We start from the raw sequence: 14,399 nt of genomic DNA, 5'->3' as shown, positions 1-14,399 counted from the left end.
GCCTTACCTTTTGTTCTAGAAGAGCCAACGACTGAACTTGGCAAGTTTCAAAAATTTTTACTCAACCTAAAGGGCCATATCACCAAAAAAAGAAAATACATCGATATTCGCGACTTCACGCTTGCGTGTCAGGGCTGGGAATTCCTACCCACAATTCATGCAATGCAACTAGTAATTAGTCATCATGTACCCTTACTATATTTTTAATAACTAACCCTTTACACCTAAACTATCCAAAATATATATTTTTAAGCGTCCGTACTGTCTTGGCATGTGAGAGTTGGTTAAGCGGTACCTTGGATAGCTTCCTCTCCTTGAAGTCATCTAAGACGAGGTACGTCATGCAGCCGCCAAAGTAGCACACGGCGTGATAGTAGGGCCGGATGTAATATTCGTCCAGAGTTCGCACCATCACGCTGAAACGATTCAAAAAACAATTTGTAAAGAATAAAAGTACAACGCTACAGCCTGCGGAAGACATTTACTTCGATTAGAGAAGGTGTGTAGACCCCTTCCGCTATTTACAAACACAGGCCATGGACGGCTTCCGGTTTTGCTCACTGACGTAGCCCGCTAAAAGTAGCGAGCAAGAAAGGCATTAGTGGCTTGTCGCGTAGCAGGACTGCGTTAAAATCTAAGCCTAGAGACTTTCATCACTTTTCCTGTGTATATATAACGACTATATTACAAGTCAACGTTGCTGCAAGTTATACAAAAATGTTCTGTGTTAGTCTTGAGGCGTGATGTGCATGTCTTTTATCTCAAAACTTAAAAAAAATAGCTTTCAGGCATAGTGACACAGATTATAAACGCGCTTTGTGCTCCGGCGCAGTAGATTGATAAGGTCCATGGTCAGAATTTTCTTGGGGACGCACTCTCGCTGCTCTTATCGTGCCCAGTTACCTATACTCGCGGACAAGCTATGTTGCTATTAAGGAAAAGCTACGCAGGAGAAGCACGCAGAAATGAGAACGCTTCAGAAAAGTGGCCCGCGTTTTAATCCACGTTAGTTTAGGCTGGGCAAGACAAAACATAAGCACCTTATTGGCAACAGTTAAATAAGACAGTACACATCCCCGAGTGTAAAGGTTTACTTATTTTGCGGCGTTTCTCTTCCCTGTCTGCAGAAAAGCGAAACCGTCGCAAGTGGAAGCTGCGTCGCTTCCGCGTCTGTTCCGAAAGCACTGTGAAATGCTGCCGGATGGCTTGTGCAGCCGCACATGTGCAGCAGCCACGCCTTCCTTTCCTAGGACAGAAAGCTTTCCTTTCATAGCTTTCCTTTCATAGCCACAGAAAGCTGTCCGCGAGTACAGTATCGCAAAAAAATAAAAACAAACGACTGCTACGATGCTAATAGAGGGTTTGGTGAATTTTTCTCGCACTGCGTGCAGTGACCGCATTTACTTTGAATTGGCAGTGATCTTCAATACTTACTCCACAATCGATCCTGGGAAGATCATAAACGGCGAGAGCTGAAAGACTGCAACGACGCACGTTCCAGCAATGCAGCCCAGTAGAGATAGAATGGCGAATGCTCCGACTGTAAGTGTCCTGCGCCTGTGCATCAAGTGTCCTTGTCAAACAACATCGGCAGGATAGTTCTGATGGTGGAATTTTTCTAGCAAACAATAAACGATTATTTGAAAGAACCGGGGAGCCTTGAGTATCTAATCTGGTATTTACTCATGTAAAAGGAAATGGCCAATGGTGTCTGCACGGTAAATAAACTTTTTTTACGTGAAGCTTATCTATCGCGCTGCTTCTTGCATCGGTGAATTTATTTGAATACTCGTAATTTTGTACTTTGGATTAAAAACTGTCATTTAGTTTGTGCAGGATTCTTTGTAGGTGTGTTCATATTTCCATCTTCCTTTTGGAAGTAAACCAATCGCGAATAACACTACGATTATATCATTACGTATCCAACTAGGTCACGAAGAAGCTATGCCATCTACAAGCAAAAGCACGCATATAGTCAAAACATTCGCGTAGTAAGCACACGCGTGAGAGGATCGTATTGCTGTATGAGCATTAAGTGCTGCGGTATAAGCAAATAATTGAAATTTTAAAAAATGAATTACTGGCGTGTTTGTGTAAGGTCGCTTTCCTTTGAATTTGACAACTTTGAGAACAAATGCCGTAGTGCTTTTGAGTCACTTTCTTAATTTATAAACGCAACACGTAAATGCATAATACATTTTTAATAAACATTTCCATGCACTGTAACTAGTAAAACATCTCGAATGCATATTTTCTGTATGCGGCTTTTCCCATTATGATCTTTTTTTTTCAATGAGCTCACCGTTTGAATATCAGCAGTGTAACAAGAGAGACGACGAATAGCTGGAAATCCGTCGACAGGTACCACACGTGCGGTATGACATTCTGGCACGAGGAAAAAAAAGGGATACTGCACATAAACAAAGTTCACTGTTGCTAGCACAGAGAGAGAAAGAGAGAAAACGCTTGGCTTGTGTCTACCCCCTTGGCCCATTTAAGGCACGCGTTTGTTAAAGACGCCAATAGGAACCCCCTAAATCAGCAATAGCTGTCATTAGGAAACAGAAAGCGTTTTAACGAAACACAGATTTCCTCTGGCGTGTGTATAGTCACCTGCATGCTACTAAGGGTGACTGAAGAGCATCAAGAGTGGGAGATGGGGTGGCGGACGGGTACATTGAAAATGACCGGGTACAAAAAGGTGTGGTTGGTATTTACATCCGAAATAAGGTTCGATTGATTGCGTGGGAAGAGCAGGCGATGGAAAAATAAAGTTCGATCATTCTAATGTACGCAATGCCACTTCCTTTCAAATAACTCCTGCAGAATTCCGACAGGTAGAGGAAAGTTCACGAAAGAAAAAAATTGTGATCCACCCAACTGTAGCACGACCCTACAAAGGAAACCCATATAAGTTTCTAAGAAAGAAATCGACAAAGTTGAAACAGAGCTTGTCCTGGTCCTGGGCAACTTGAATGTAGCGCCAAAGCCTTACCGGGACGGTCAATTCACCATCTGAGCTAACCAGGAGCTTCGACGATGGTAGAGAGACGGTGAAATATTTTACAACTCGCCTTGTCGAGTTATCAATACCACGCCGATGAGGCGTTGGTCCCAAGTTAGAGTCGTGGACCAGGACGCATTTTTTTTTCGGCTGCGAAATCCTCTTTCTAAAATAAAAATTATGTGGGTTTCCTTTGTAGCTTTGCACTGCAGTCGAGGGGTTGACAGTTTTTCCCTTTCAAGAAAATTGCCTAAAGCTTGCCAAGAAAGCTAATCCCCTGAATTTAAGGAAACAAGTACAAGGAGCTCACGCCGCCTATCATGGAAGGGCAAGGCATTGGACATAATGTTGCTTATCAGCATCAGTGGTGCCCGACTTTCTTTGCCCATGTGGTCATCATAAAATATTCCGTGAAAGATTTCAATGTGGATTTTCCATGCATCAATGCATGTATGGTACTTCAAATTTTGTTCCAGTAGGATGTTCCTTACTCAGTGGTGGCAAAGTCTACTGTATGTATTAGCTGGAGAGGAGACCGTTTCAAAAAGAGTAGGGCAAGGGCAAGGTAAGGAAAGTGCAAATGTGTAATACTGGGGATTTGTTGTAGTAGTAAAAGGAGACTGGGCTGTGTGAAGAAAGTGCTAAGAACTAGCAAATCATCTGCTCTTTCGAATTCACTCGTGCTAGGCGCTAAAAATGTCCGTTCATGTATGCATTTCCAGAATAAATGCGAGCTTGAATAAACCTGAAGCACAAGCAAAAAATAGTCGCCATTTACCAAAGTCCATAAAGTAATGGTCACTGACCAAACTTTAGGCTGCTCTCAAGGTGCAGTACCAGGAGTAGCGAAGCGTAATACAATCGGGCGAAGGTAACGCACACACAAGAACTTTCGATCTAACCAAGTGAGAATTCTGTATTTGATAACATTTGAAGAGCCCATACAGGACGTATCTCTAATTTCATAATGAGCATGAATCCCTACGCAGTCATTTTAGTCATTTCTAAATTGCCTGAACAAAAATCAGTCAAACCGACACATATAATAATTATTTTACGGTTTATGATACAATGATTTATTAGTGACTTGAGCTGGGTGGATTGAAAATGAATAAATATATATTATTAAAGTGCCAAAACACGAGACAAGAGAATATGTACAGGCAAGACAACTTTGTTTGAACAAACTTTGTTTTGTGCTCTTTTGTAAGCTTTAGTGGTTTTAAACAGTAAGAGTACGTGTGCCGAAATCAATACCATTCCCGGGCTCACTGTTCTAACTTTCGTTGACTTCACTTAGAAGAAATTAACTGCCTATGTATGTTCAAGCAGATCGCAATGCTCTCGAAATATCCCACCTGCTGCCTACAGACAGCATCACCCTTCCTGCTCGTCGTTTCGGCTTTTAACAGCTACCACTCTTTCTCGCTGTCCGTCTTGAATTTCTCTATGGTATCATAATTATTGCGAACCTTTTGAAACTTAATCATCCTTACCTGCTTGTCCCAACCAGTGTCACGTACATGCGAAACATTGTAATTGTGGGTAAACTTCACTTATTTGCAAGAGAGATTCCAGGGTTGTGTAATTCACCCCCAGCACGCATTCGAGGAAAAGTAACCATTCCTTATGTGCCGACCTCACGCACTTACGTGACTGTGACGTGTATTTGAATAAAACTCACATTGAAACAAGCGAAACGTTCATGTAACGTAACGCTGGAGTGTAGGCCACCAGCATTTGTAGTGACGGTATATTTCAACGACGAAATGCACCATACAGTACGTAGATGCCTTTCGTCAAGCTTGCACTTACTCGTTCGCTGATTCTATCGAAATTTCGGATCTGTAGAAGCAAGTGCCACCAATGAGAGGCCACCTCCTTGTGCAGATCTTGGAAGAACGCCTTCGTGTTGGGACCCGTGACGAAGGGCTGAAGCGCGTATAGGCACATGATGATGAAAAACAGTGGAATGCAAGTCCTGCAGAGAGAATGATATAATTAGTCTCCTGTGATATAATTAGTCTCCTTTAAGTGAAAACAGGAGAATGTCGTCATCTCTGCTCGACTTTCACCCCTTCGGCTAGAATGTGCGTTTACGTGCACAGAACTCTCTTTTCCCGATACTCTTCAGTAGTGGTATGAAAAACAAGAACATGAGCATTACCACTGTGTGTTAACTGAACCCTCTGCCTTACAAATGTGCATCGTATTCACATCCATGCGGAGAAAATTGCTAAACAGGGTCTCTTTATTGTAAGCACAGCCATGTCTGTGTGACGCGCCGTTTTTAATCAGCAGCGGTGTAGGTATAGTTTTTTCTGTAATTTTCCTGTTTCGTTTTTTGCTATGACTAAGCGTTAAGAAGCTGACAGCAAATTAAATGAGGATTTCATTACTACAAAACTAAAAGGAGCAACATAGAAGTGCCCAAAAGATAATTCGGCCATGTTCACATTTCTTTCCTTCATTATCTACAACACCTTGGAATAATATAACATCGACACGTTTATTATAAATCCATCATAGTTCGTGGGCAAGAGATTAAAGACTGGCTGTGCTTATCGACCCTGCACTCATTGCTTTTTCTTAACATCACTCGATGCTAAATGACTGATCATTATACATATGTAATTGTGACGGAATCTTGGAAGTTGAATTCGTGGTGATCGGAAGAGTTTGGGCCATGGCGCCAAAACTCGGAAGATAATATAGTCCCGCCCGCCCGTCTCTCCATCCATCCGTCCGAAACTCCATTTCTCTTCAACCTATTTTCCCCCCTTGAGCTATTCTCAACAATGTTCTCTTATATACCATTTGTCTGAATACTAGGCTGTCTCATTTTGACAGCCGCAAGTTACCAACATCTACAAAGATAGGAATGTTACGACCACTACAATAGTTTTTCTAACTTGACCAAGCACATCCGGTAACTACGAAAGACGTAGACAAGTTATTCTGACATGCGCAAGCATGAAGTTTGATGTAGTTTGTATGTTATCTGTATGTGTGATTAGTCTGTATGAACTATATGTGAAGTCGATTGTAATTTCCCATGTATTGTGTCCATTCTTAGGATGCTTGATAAATTTGCATATCATGGTTACACATCAAAATTCATTCACGGGCGAGTTACTGCGTATTCATATTAAAATTCAGCGCAAACAGGACGACACAATCAGGCGAAAGCACAAGACGGTGTTCTCAACTGACCAATTTATTACGTCACACCTCCACTTATAAGAAAGCAGGCCTAAGGAACATGCGTGTCCTTTCGAATCCTTTGTCACATTCGCTCTGTCGATTTGTCTCGCCTGAAGGCTTCTCTCTGCACGTGCTCCTCGGGTCTAGTTTTACGTTTTTTTTCGAACAAGCGGAGGTATGCCGTAATAAATATTTTCGATGAGGGTATTGTCTTGTCCTGCCTCCTTGTAGTATGGTCCTGTTCGCATTAAAATAGGCTTTGAATGGCTACGCATATTTGCCTCCACAAAACGCAGAACAATCAGAAGCGCTTCCTACCTAATCAGCCGTCTGATAACGCCGATTACGAAGACAATTGGTCCATTTCTCCTCTGCCTTGTTACAGTAAAGCATAGAAAGAATCCGCTGCAAAAAAGAAAAAGAAGAATGTGGTCTTCGAGAATCCGAGCACACGAATAGAATGTATGCGATAACATAAACAAATAAGCAATGTCAAAAATATTGATCAAGTGACCAATTCATCAAATTGTTCCGTCTGAATGCACAGTTTCACAGAAAGGGAGATCTGGATACCACAGCCAACCATATAACTAAGAATAACACCATAATTTTAAGCGACACGCTTTCTTTACCTATTTCGCATATTCGGTATACTTGAAAACAGTCATGATGTCTTTTTTTCTTTGGAAATAGCAACAAAACGCTTAACCCCCGATTCCACTCCTCCGCCCCCCCTCAAAATAAAATACATACGCTTCTGCCGCTTGACGGCCTTTCTATTAGGTTACTGGGACATTTATGTAATCTTCAATATAGCTAAGGTGAAATTCGGCTGTGTTACTAGCATATAGTATATAAGTCGCATTAGACGTTTCTATACTTGCCTCAGGAAAAAAAATGTGTCGACGCTGCTGAACCCAGCGGTTATGATCATAAATGACCACCTGTCTGATAGGAGGAACAAGTTGAGCAGCCCAGCTGAAAAGAGTAGAAATAGTTCGTACGGCGTCACTTGATAAATACTAAGGAATAGCTTCATATGCAGAACGTGCAATAAGGCCCACATTGAAATGGCCACTGCGTCCTCAAGGCAGCGGATTAACACAGCTATAGTCTGTTAAGATTGCGTACCAAAGCGAATAAATTGGTTCACACGGATCATGAAAGATAACATTGCACAGCTCTAGTTAAGTCCGAAAACATTTAACGTATTCACGCACCGTCCGCAACTTTCGTGTTATCAGCAAAATGACATCCGACCAGGAAGCAGATGCACGCATGAGCAAAAAGGCACTAGCGCAATTTTTTTCTGTCCACGTATACCTCGCGGCCTTGACAATGTAGCATTAAAGTTTAGTTTAAGTCAATGCAAATCATCCTCGTCCCGCATTTATCTCAAACTTCAAACCCAGCTCGCAATTTCTAAGGACGACTATTGGTTTAGCAAAAAAGATGGAGCACCACGAAAGATACCCCTATTATTGAGCGAGGCTACTTTATCTTGGAAGTCCTGTAGGGTTGAGTCACGTAACTGGGCTGGCTGAGTCGTAACCTTTACGAGCTCTCATAAATTGTCTGCCGTTGCATCCGTTTTCGCAAGAACCAGGTCTTTTCTAACTGTCGACCATCACCCAGTTGTCCTTGGCTGCAATACCAACCTAAACAAAAAAGGAACTCGCAGTTCCGCCGCAAAGGCGAAGCATGGATTGCAATAGCAAATTAACAGACAGCTATACGAGGTAATGGCAATAGTTTTGCCAGCCGTATAGACTTGTAAAGATTCGTTTACGAACTACATTAACAAGCATGGGTCACGCGCGCATGAACAAACCTGACTACATCTTACTAGATGACCGCGCACACTCGCTGTCAGAACGCTGCAGTGAGAAATACGGCGTAGTCTTCAGAAGTGGTGTGGCATTCTATTTCAGCCAGAAAAGCTTTCTGCATTGACGTCTTAGAATACACCTTCGTTTGTGGACATTTTGGGGTGCTTGGAACGCCCAAAATCTGAACTCCGTTGTGCAAAATTGGGTGAAACGCGCGCTCGCGCGCGCGCGCACGCGCATGTGTGTGTGTGTGTTTGTGTGCGCGTGTGTGTGCGTGTGTGCGTGTGTCCTTGTGCGTGTGCGGGTGCGTGCGTGTGTGCGTGTGCGGGGGCGTGCGTGCGTGTGTGCGCGTGTGTGTGTGTGCGTGTGTGTGTGTGTGTGTGTGTGTGTGTGTGTGTGTGTGTGCGTGTGTGTGTGTGTGTGTGTGTGTGTGTTTCCGGGAAGTGAGGGGGGTGACACCCAAAGTAACTTTTCTATGCAAATGAGGGGGAGGGGTACCTTCCCTAGTACATATGTGAATGATGCCCGCTAGTCGCCATAAGTAATCTCAAACCCACAAAAGCGAAATCTCACATCTGACAGGAACGCCACTGAGATACACCTCTCTTTTACTTGGCAAGCAAGGGACCACATCAAATACACTCGCGCATGAAAGAAGCGCAGGAGGAACACTGCCAAAAACAAGTAAACTGAGAGTGTTAAGTCACGATTTCTAGTGGCATTTTTTGAAATAGCTCTGGAAGAATTCTAGAAAAAAACATATATTTTCGGAACAATCACAATTCTTTTGTATCCCTCGTTTATTCTCAGTGCCAGAACCGACTCGTATTGTTAGTTCGGAAGCTGCGTAACGATGCGTGGCCGCCAGTTCCGTACAACCGCGTGGAGCGCAGTACACTGCGGTTCTAGACGTACTGCTCCCACCACGGTACGTTAAAAAAATACCCACATTATCAGAGCAGCAAGTGGCTACGTCAGGCGGCTCGACAGATAACTGTAGAAGCCTCATTTAAAATACACGGGATTATTCTCCACTTTCAGCGGCGTTTTCTGTACTTCCTTTTTGAATAAAAAGATGTTGCGCCATAAATATTTTTTGCGAAAAACGGGTAAATTTGTTAATTTAAGGCCACGCCGCCCCCCCCCCCCCCCCCTTGTGTATGTGCCTGATATAAGAAGCATCGCACGCGTAATGCGAACACATAGGATCGTTCCCCACTTGCAGCAAGCTGTTCCTTTCTCCCCTTCCACTGCCATTATCTTTTTATTTCTTTTATTCATTTATTCAGTGCAGGTAATTTTGCGCATGTTATCCTTGGTATCTTTGTTTAATGGCTTCCTATGATATGATTATTAAAGTCGGGATCCTTGGTTAACCCCGTTCCTTGTTTTTCATATATACATACATACTTACGAAACGAAGGATTTCCCGGCAGTCCCGAAGGTATAACATTCAGAAAGGAAAAAAGACGAACATTATGCTATATGTTTTTCACTGACGTTTAGGTAGGAGGGCCGGCCTTCGTCGGAGTGCAATATTCGTACATATTCATAAAACATCAGGGCAGCCACAGGCATGTACCCGGTGACATATCGGCCCACACTTTTACCTTGCACAAACTGCGGAATCGGCCAACGAAAGCGAGATTGAAGCACATCCGATGCGGAAAAGTTGTAGTAACTCGCTAACAAAGAGTCTCTTTATAATACTAAATTCCCGGCCTTTATTTATATGCCCCTCTTCTCATTTACTACTTCGAACTACGCGTTGCGGGTGCTTCCGCACGCGATCATTCTCGTCAAGCTCGTTTGCGAACAGCACCATCATCGGCGGTGAAGCCCAGAAAATTGGTTTACTTCAAAAAATGCGCTCGTCACGGCATAGCCGCATAGATATGGATTTATTGTGCGAAAGTTTTCATAACAACGCGCTTGCCTGCTGACTCGCTCTGCGTTCGTAGTCGTCATGAGCACGAGCGCTTCTTCAGCGAGAGTTCAGTCACATCTTTCTCTATGGTTCAGTCGCGTTACGATCAACAGCCAACGTCACCAGTAGCCGACGCTGTCTGGCTGACGTCGGTAGGAGCGTAAACTAAGCAAACAAAACCAGAAGGGGCAAAACGGATACAAAAGCGAAGCACGCATGACCTACTCACACCACGTGTCTGACATCACCGAGCCGCAATGGCCGAGGGCAATGTGGACGATGCCATAAAAGCGCACGCCGTGCAGGAACTGCAAGGCGTAGTGGTCTGGCTTATTCTTGTCGGCCACCTTAAGCAGCATGCGGGTGTTGGACGTCGCGGAAAAGGCCGCGATGAATTCGAACAGAGCACCTGAAAAGAACGTAGCGCGCGCACATATCCGTGAGGGTGGGTAACGAAATGCATTTTATAACTTCACGATTAGATCAGTGCCATGTATACGCTTTCGCGAGCCCTTGATTTGCGCCAGTAAAACAGGCCGGGGGCAGCTCACCCGATTAGGGGCCGAATCTCAAAACGGTTGGGAATACGAACCGTTCGCTTCACCGCTAACCTCACTAAATGTGCCACTCCCAAGCCGGTGGTTGAAGAAGGGGAGGACGTAACCAATAGATGACAGGGTGCCACCTCTGAAGTGTACGTCATTATATGATGAGCTAATCGAGGAATTGCAGAATGTTTCTGCTTGCTAAATAAATGTAAGAGAGAGAGAGAAAGCAAGGGTAGGGAAGGCAGGGAGGTCAACCAGAACAGCATCCGGTTTGCTACCCTACACTGGGGGTGGGGGAAAGGGGAATAGAAAGAGGAAGAAAGGGAGAGAGTCAGCACTGAGTACATGTGGGAGGGACACCTTACACAATGACACTATAAGCGGTCTCTTAAGCCCGTGCACTTTAAGTACCGCACTAGTGCACGAATCGCTTTTCGAGCCAGTGACGGTTGTGGCCACGGTCCGAGTATCTTTGACTCGGTGAATGGTCTCGAGTCTAGTCTGTGTAAAGTTGCCCGCAGAGGGAGGCGGTGGACATCGTAGCGAGGGCAGGTACACAATACGTGCTCGATGGACTCCTCGCACCCACAGGAGTCGCACATCGGGCTCTCGGCCATTCCCATACGGTAGGAGTATGCGTTCGTGAACGCCACTCCCAACCACAAGCGACACAACAAGGTTGCTTCGCCGCGGGAAAGGCTAGGTGGCAGTTGTAGCCGTAGCGTGGGGTCCAGTTGACGTAATCTGCAATTGAAGCCACTTGATGTCCAGAGATCTTGGGACTTCTTGCGCGCAAGTAGGCGAAGTTCTCTGGCAGCGTCCGACCTCGCCAAAGGTGTTGGACGCGTCTTTGTATCTTCGTGGGCACACCGGGCAGCCTTGTCAGCTAGGTTGTTGCCGACGATGCCACAGTGAGCAGGAATCCACTGAAATACAATGTGGTGTCCTCTTTCCAGAGCATGGTGGTGCAGTTCCCTGATTTCAGATGTCATTTGCTCGTAAGTTCTGTGACGTAACGCGGACTTGATGCTATGAAGGGCTGCCTTGGAATCACAAAATACGACCCACTTCTCTGTTGGCTCTTCGGTGATGTACATCATAGCGGCATGGAGAGCTGCAAGTTCTGCCGATGTAGATGTAGTCGTGTGCGACAGTTTGAATTTAACTGTAACGTTCTTGGCTGGAACGACGAATGCGGCAGTTGAGCTGGTAGGTGAGGTTGAACCATCGGTATATATGTGTATGCGGTCATGATACGTCTGGTGCAGTAATAGGAGTGTAAGTTGCTTCAGAGCCGGCGATGGATGATTGGACTTTTTTGTAATTCCAGGAATATCAAAATTCACTTGAGGCTGTCGCAGGCACCACAGGGGGGAGGAAGGCTTCGCCGCCGGTGTAAAACTTGCTGGTATGTACTCTTGATGAGCGTTAATCATTCGTGAAAAGGTCGCTTGAGGTCTCTCGGCTGGTAGGGAGGCCAAATGGTGGTCGGGGATCCTTGACAGATGGCGAATGTGCGCTCTGAGAGAGTCGACAGCTACATGTGTCTGGATTGTATGGTCTCCTGCGATGGCAATTGTTGCTGCTGTTGACGTGCACCGAGGCAGCCCCAAACACGTGCGTAGGGCTTGACCTTGTATGCTCTCCAAGGTGCGAAAGTTCGTCTTGCATGCATTGGACAACACTGGTAGGCTGTAACGTAGGAGTCCGAGAAACAGAACCCTGTACAGCTGCAACATAGAATGGACTGGTGTACCCCAGTTTTTCCCGCATAGAAATTTGAAGACTTGAGCAATGGCGACTAGCTTCTTCTTCAGATAGACGCAGTGAGGGCTCCACGAGAGGTTGCGGTCAATGATGACGCCCAGAAACCGATGTGTCTTAACATAGAATACAGCTTGACCATTGATGGTAACAGGATACGATGACATTTGTTTCCGCGTAAAACCAAGTAATGCGCACTTCTCAGTAGACACACTGAGGCCTTGTTCTCGGAGATAAGAAGCCGTCATGGTTGCCGCCCGCTGAAGCCTGGCTCTTAGCTGAGGGCGAGTCACCGCAGAGGCCCAGATGCAAATGTCGTCGGCGTATATTGAGACATGTACTGTCTGCGGTAGGTAATCCACTAGTCCTACCAGGACGAGGTTGAACAAAATAGGGCTCAACACTCCACCTTGCGGCACACCACGGCAGATGTAATGGTCTGAAGTTGGGCCGTCTTCGGTCTGTAAGAAAAAACGCCTTTCAGTCAAATAGTCTTGAAGCCATTGATACATCCGGCCACCAACTCCAACAGCCTCAAGTGAGTTTAGTATGGCCTCATGGGTGACGTTATCATAGGCTCCTTTTATATCCAGAAAAAGTGCCGCAGACAGGCGCTTGAGGCTTTTTTGATTTTGGACCCATGTTACGATGTCAATGACGTTGTCTATGGACGTGCGACCCCGACGGAAGCCTGTCATGGCGTTCGGATAGATGTTGAATCGTTCTAGGTACCATTCCAATCGGGCAAGAATCATTCTTTCCATCACTTTGCCGACGCAGCTCGAAAGCGCAATCGGACGATATGATGAGATCTCAAGCGGTGACTTTCCAGGTTTCAGAATGGGGATCAAGCGGCTCGATTTCCATTGTTTAGGAACGGCGCCGTTCTGCCAAGACTCATTGTAGTAGTTGAGAAGCTCATCACGTGCCTCATGTCCAAGGTGGCATAGGGCAGCATACGTGATGCCATCAGGTCCTGGTGACGAAGAACGCCTGCAAGTCACCAACGCAGCATCGAGCTCTTCGAGTGAAAATAGCACGTTGATTTCTGGTACACGTGCCTCAGGGATGTCATTCAATGTTGCGTCAGTAATGATGGCCACGGACCCAGCAATCCGTGCGCAGAACTCTTCAGCCAATTGAAGTTCCGAGCGAAGTTGGTAGAGGGCCAGAGCAGCGAAGGGCTTCCTTTGATGCGGAGATGAGCGAAGACCCCTAACCGTTCTCCATATGTGCGAGAGCGATTTTCGGGGATCAAGCGACTGACAGAATGTTTTCCATCGCTTATCTTCCAATTTATCCATGCGACGCTGGATTTTCTTTTGTATGCGCCGTGAAGCCCTCAGATCCAAGACGGACTTCGTGCGCCGATACCTCCTCTCCGCCTGTCGGCGTGTCGCACGCAGCCTATCCAGTTCCACGTCCAAGTCTGTTCGCCTTGTTGACCTTGTAAGCGAGCACATGGACGTTTTCAATGCCTCTGCGATTGTTTCTTCGAAAGTGTGTGAGAGGCCTTCCCGACAAGTGTCATCCATATCCTTCTTAAATTTTGTCCAATCAACTGTACGCAACACAGTAGAGGAGCGTTGGTCAATTCCTCTAATCGTTATGTATGTTGGAATATGGTCGCTTCCATGTGTTTCTACGTCTGTAAACCATTGGACGCTCGAGGCAAAGCGCCGTGACACCAAAGTCAAGTCCAAGCAGCTACTGTAGGTCGTGCCTCGCAGAAATGTAGGGCTGCCGTCATTTACACAGCACAAATCATGGTCGGCAGCAAAGGAGGCAAGGCTCCTGCCTTTGGAGTCCATTTTAGTGCTTCCCCATAGCTGGTGATGCGCGTTGAAGTCACCTGTGATAACCCAGGGACCATTGTTCATTAGTAATATTTTCTTGAGTCGTTCGCCGTCAAAGTGACCCGCTGGGGATATGTAGGCACCAATTAGTGTAAATGACACATTCTTCTTTTGGACATTTAGGCAGACATATTGGTTGTCGTCATGAGGCTCTATTGCGTTAGCGACATATGTGAAGTCCGTGCGGATGTAGATGATCACTTTCGTGCTCGCACCGCGTGTGGACGAGACGAAAGATTCATAACCGGACAGTCTGAGTGGAGTTGA

The 14,399-nt window shown here is 45.5% G+C and overlaps 1 protein-coding gene across 1 annotated transcript in view; it reads right to left on the bottom strand.

Moving 5' to 3' along the window:
- LOC139055764 (nose resistant to fluoxetine protein 6-like) overlaps positions 1-14,399 on the bottom strand; it is a 50,585-nt gene that overhangs the window by 18,244 nt on the left and 17,942 nt on the right. Inside the window, exons 5-11 of the mRNA XM_070533296.1 lie at positions 10,194-10,373; positions 7,093-7,186; positions 6,527-6,613; positions 4,820-4,985; positions 2,303-2,385; positions 1,435-1,557; positions 296-416 (exon numbers count right to left, since the gene is read on the bottom strand). Coding sequence (XP_070389397.1) covers positions 296-416; positions 1,435-1,557; positions 2,303-2,385; positions 4,820-4,985; positions 6,527-6,613; positions 7,093-7,186; positions 10,194-10,373 — 854 coding nt within the window. The remainder of the gene's footprint in view (positions 1-295; positions 417-1,434; positions 1,558-2,302; positions 2,386-4,819; positions 4,986-6,526; positions 6,614-7,092; positions 7,187-10,193; positions 10,374-14,399) is intronic.

Source organism: Dermacentor albipictus, chromosome 2 (genome assembly GCF_038994185.2).
Source record: "Dermacentor albipictus isolate Rhodes 1998 colony chromosome 2, USDA_Dalb.pri_finalv2, whole genome shotgun sequence".
Taxonomy (NCBI): Eukaryota; Metazoa; Arthropoda; class Arachnida; order Ixodida; family Ixodidae; genus Dermacentor; species Dermacentor albipictus.
Note: the sequence above shows the minus strand (reverse complement) of the source record. Positions and strands in the feature narration are given on the sequence as shown.